At 43.4% G+C, this 4,297-nt stretch overlaps 1 protein-coding gene across 1 annotated transcript in view; it reads left to right on the top strand.

Moving 5' to 3' along the window:
- Nucleotides 1-293: 293 nt before the first annotated feature.
- LOC104616754 (angiopoietin-1 receptor-like) overlaps nt 294-4,297 on the top strand; it is a gene marked incomplete at its 5' end in the record, with an annotated part of 11,664 nt that continues 7,660 nt past the window's right edge. The window contains 3 exons of the mRNA XM_010281870.1: nt 294-428; nt 1,192-1,485; nt 3,738-4,037. Coding sequence (XP_010280172.1) covers nt 294-428; nt 1,192-1,485; nt 3,738-4,037 — 729 coding nt within the window. The remainder of the gene's footprint in view (nt 429-1,191; nt 1,486-3,737; nt 4,038-4,297) is intronic.

Here is a 4,297-nt window from a genome sequence, read left to right as displayed (position 1 = left end):
TGTTAGTAATTCAAGATAACCCGAGTTCTGCATGCACAATGCACATGGCCTTAAGCAGTCTTGTTCTGTCCTGAAGGAGGGATGGATGGAAACATCCTTTATGCCGGGTTGGAGCTTAGCTTAAAAATAAGTATTTTATGCTTCTAATAGTTTATCTTAGTGAAAGGGGAACAAAAGAAGAGATTGAGTATGTTACTTTCCATGGCTAGTCGTTCAGGAGTATTTTCCAAACCTTTGCTTCCTTAACATTTTTCAGCATGAGCTATGGCTTTATTTTGTCCTTTTGTTGTCAGTAAAAGGCAGAACCAAAAGACTGGACAATCTGGAACCAAAAACAGAATACCAGTTCTGTGTTCAGCTGAGTCGGCAAGGGGAAGGTGGAGAAGGCCATCCTGGACCACAGGCGAGCTTCACGACAGCTGCACTTGGTAAGTAATCATCCCGGCTTTTCACAAAAGGGCTGTTTCAGCTGTTTTTCTCTGTGGTCTGTTCCCTGATCTCTGCCAGAGCACCTTCATTTGAGCAAAGGCAGCTGGACATGAAAACTATGTACAGTCTTTCAAAATAATCTCAGACAAAAAAAAAAAAAAAAAAAAGAGAAAAAATCAGAGGTGAAGAAAGCCAGGAAAAGGCAGAGCTATTATTCTCCCTATTTATGGATGGGGGATCTGGGAAAGGAAAATTTACATGTTTTGGCTGGCTGTGCAGCAGAGTTGGAGACAGAAATCAGTTCTTTTGCGTGCCAGTCCTTCCTCCTAATACCAGATCAGTCCTTCCTCTTAGTATTAGATCAGTTTACTTTAAAAATGAAGATGTATGAACAAGCAGAAAAGTTTTCAGTCCACTGAGGATACAGCTGAAACTGAACAGAGTCGTACAAAATAAAGGAGGATTGCACCAGGAACTTTCTATCTCACAAGAGAGCAAAAGAGCAGGATTCTCACGTCTAAGAAGTGCATCTGCAACACCAGCTCAGCGAAGAGACCTTTTTCTTGACATGACAGCTGTTGATAAGATAATTTGGGACTGTCAATACCTCTTAGATGTAATTTCTGCCAAATTGGGTGGGGTGGCTGGGAGAATTACCCTTTGTCACTCCAAGCTAGGGCAAGTGATTGGGGATAACTGGTACCCCTATTCTAGCTTGCATACCAAAAGTGAAATGTTCCCTGTCTCTGTGGCTTTTCCAAGGTCTTCCTCCACCAGAAGGTCTCACTCTCTTTCCAAAAAGTATGACATCACTGAATTTGTCATGGCATCCTTTAACGCTGAGGACAGAGGATGACATTCGTGTTGAAGTGGAAAGGAAGAGTGTGAATGACAACGGTGACGAGAGCAGTGTTATTACTCAAGTGCCAGGAAATATGTCCACCCTGATCATTAAAGATCTTGAGCCTAGACAGCAATACATGTGCAGGGTACGGGTGAATACCAGGTCCCAAGGAGAATGGAGCAACTATCTGTATGCATGGACTTTCAGTGACAGTAAGTAGCTGATTCACATCCTTCTGTTTAATTCTTCCTCTTTCCCCCAGTGAGTGATTGTCACTTAATGACTACATTAATTGTAATCCTTCGTTCTGGTAACACTCAGTTCCTGATGATCGCTTGTGCTTGGGTTTACTATTATTATGAAGATAGTTCAGTGTCTAAAGGAATTCTTACACTTATCAGGAACTAATTGGGAAAAACAAGTTAAAAGCTTGGGAAGTCATACCTTCATTTCAGTGCAATTGACACTTCTGACACATCTATCATTTTTTTCCCCTCATAATGATGAACCCACATAATGAGTTCCCTCCTCCAAGCGCTTTTGTTACTCAGAAAAACCTCAGGCACTGCAATTCAGCTATGTCAATACAGAAATGGTCAGCAGTTAAAGAAGGAAGAGAAGATACAATGCAAGATCAAACCCCTGTTAAGCAAATAGTAGTTAAGTGTGCGACACTGAAGACCAATGACCACCCTTGAATTCCCTGAGTGTGAGTAGTGTCCTTTCATAATGTCACAACAAATACCCTATCTGAATGATGTATCATCTGAATAGATGTCCATCTGAATGGTTGATGGGTGCTACTGCCCACATCACACACTGGAAAGGTGTGCTTCTTCCTTTTTACCGGTCATGTGAGGATGCCCTCACTGAGATCCTACATGTATTAACAGAAGCATCAATGGCTACCATGGGACACTCCAGTTTCTTAGAATCGTAGAATAGTTTGGGTTGAAGGCACCTTTTGAAGGTCATCTAGTCCAACCCTGCTGCAATAAGCCAGGACATCTTCAACTAGATCAAGTTGCTCAGAACCCCATCCAACCTGACCTGGAATGTTTCCAGGAATGGGGCATCTACCACTTCTCTGGGCAAACCATGCCAGTGTTTAAACACCCTCATTGGGAAAAATTTCTTCCTTATATCTAGTATAAATCTGACCTCTTTTAGTTTAAAACCAGTATTCCTTGTCCTATCACAACACGCCCTACTAAAAGGTCTGTCCCCATCTTTCTTATAAAAGCCCCCTTTAAGTACTGGAAAGTTGCATAAGGTCTCCCCAGAGCCTTCTCTTCTCCAGGCTGAACAACCCCAACTCTCTGAGCCTGTCTGCAGCAGAGAGATGTACCTATCCCTCGGCTCATTTCTGTGGCCTCCTCTGGACCCGCTCCAACGGGTCCATGCCTTTCCTGTGCTGAGGGTTCCAGAGCTGGATGCAGGAGTCCAGGTGGGGTCTCAGCAGAGCAGAGTACAGGTGCAGAATCCCCTCTCTCTCCCTGCTGACCACACTGCTTTGGACGCAGCCCAGGATACAGTTGGTCTTCAGAGCTGTGAGCACACATTACTGGCTCACGTCCAGCTTTTCACCCACCAGTACCCCCAGGTCCTTCTGGGTGGGGCTGCTCTCCACCCCTTCATCCCCCAGCCTGTCTTGATACTGGGGGTTGTCCTGACCCAGGTGTAGGACCCTGTACTTGGCCTTGTTGAACCTCATGGGGTTCACACAGGCCCATCCCTCGAGCTTGTACAGGTCCCTCTGGATGGCATCCCATCCCCCAGGTATGTCAACCACACCACTCAGCTTGGTGTCGTCTGCAGACTTGCTGCGGGTGCACTTGATTCAACTGTCCATGTCATTGATGAAGAAATTAAATAGTATTGGTTCCAATATGGAGTTCTGATGCCAAACTGCACTAAGAAAAACGTAAGGGTACCATTTTCCAGAAAGTACTTAGCGTAGTAGCCATGCGTGTCGATAAGTCTAGCACTGCCCCCTGCTGGTGGTTTTCTGATTAAATTTGTGGGAATGTTGGTATTGATTTCCCTTCTTTCTACAGTCTGTATCCTGACAGACATTGTTCCCTGAAGCCGTGAATATATAGGACCTGGGAATAACATGAGCATGATGATTCAGTGTAGGAGGAAATTAACCCTTTCTGCATTAATTTGAAAGCAATCATGTAGTTGTCCTTGCATGCAGCTCAGAGAATTCATATCTTCATCCAAGGACAGGAGTATACTGAAAGCCACTCCAACCTCTGCTGGAACTATGGAGTAGTCCAATATGGGTGACTACACATCAAGTTCATAAAACTATTGCATTCAGTTACTGTAGGTCATCAACAAAATTCTTCTTCTGTTTAGCACAGTAAAAGCACCAAGGAAAGTGTTTGGCTCACTGCGGGAAGGAGAAAGAGGTGGATGTACACTCCAACACTTTGTGTGTGTTTGTGTTTGTTCTTAGGAATCCCTCCTGCACCATACAACATCAAGTTTTCTAACACCACAGACACATCCTCAGTCATCTCTTGGACAACTGCTGAGGGTCATTCCATCTCCTCCATCATCATCAGCTACAAAATTTATGGCAAAGCTGAGTACAACCACATTGATATTATCATAAAGAACACCAGCATTACTCAGTATCATCTCAAGGGCCTTGAGCCAAACACTGTGTACCAGGTTCAGATTAATGCTCAGAACAACATTGGCTTGAGCAACCCAAACACATCGTTTGAACTGAAGACTCTTCCAGAAACTAAAGGTTGGTTATTCCAGCATACTGGACTTGCACAAACCAGGGCTGCTGGTATAAACTAGTTAAATAAGGCAAATTCATAATATTTTTTAAAAATATTTGGTGTTTTTTTCTCTTAATTTTGACATGCAACATAGCATCACTAAAATTTGATTCTTAGTTCACTGCATGGCATTGCGTGTGATACACACAACATTGGTGCCCAACAGCTCATAAATTAAAGGAGCTGTATATAATAGGATTATTAGATTTCTGCTCTGCCTGAA

This window comes from Phaethon lepturus, unplaced genomic scaffold, assembly GCF_000687285.1.
Source record: "Phaethon lepturus isolate BGI_N335 unplaced genomic scaffold, ASM68728v1 scaffold10892, whole genome shotgun sequence".
Classification (NCBI taxonomy): Eukaryota; Metazoa; Chordata; class Aves; order Phaethontiformes; family Phaethontidae; genus Phaethon; species Phaethon lepturus.
This window is presented reverse-complemented; position numbering and strand designations above follow the sequence as displayed.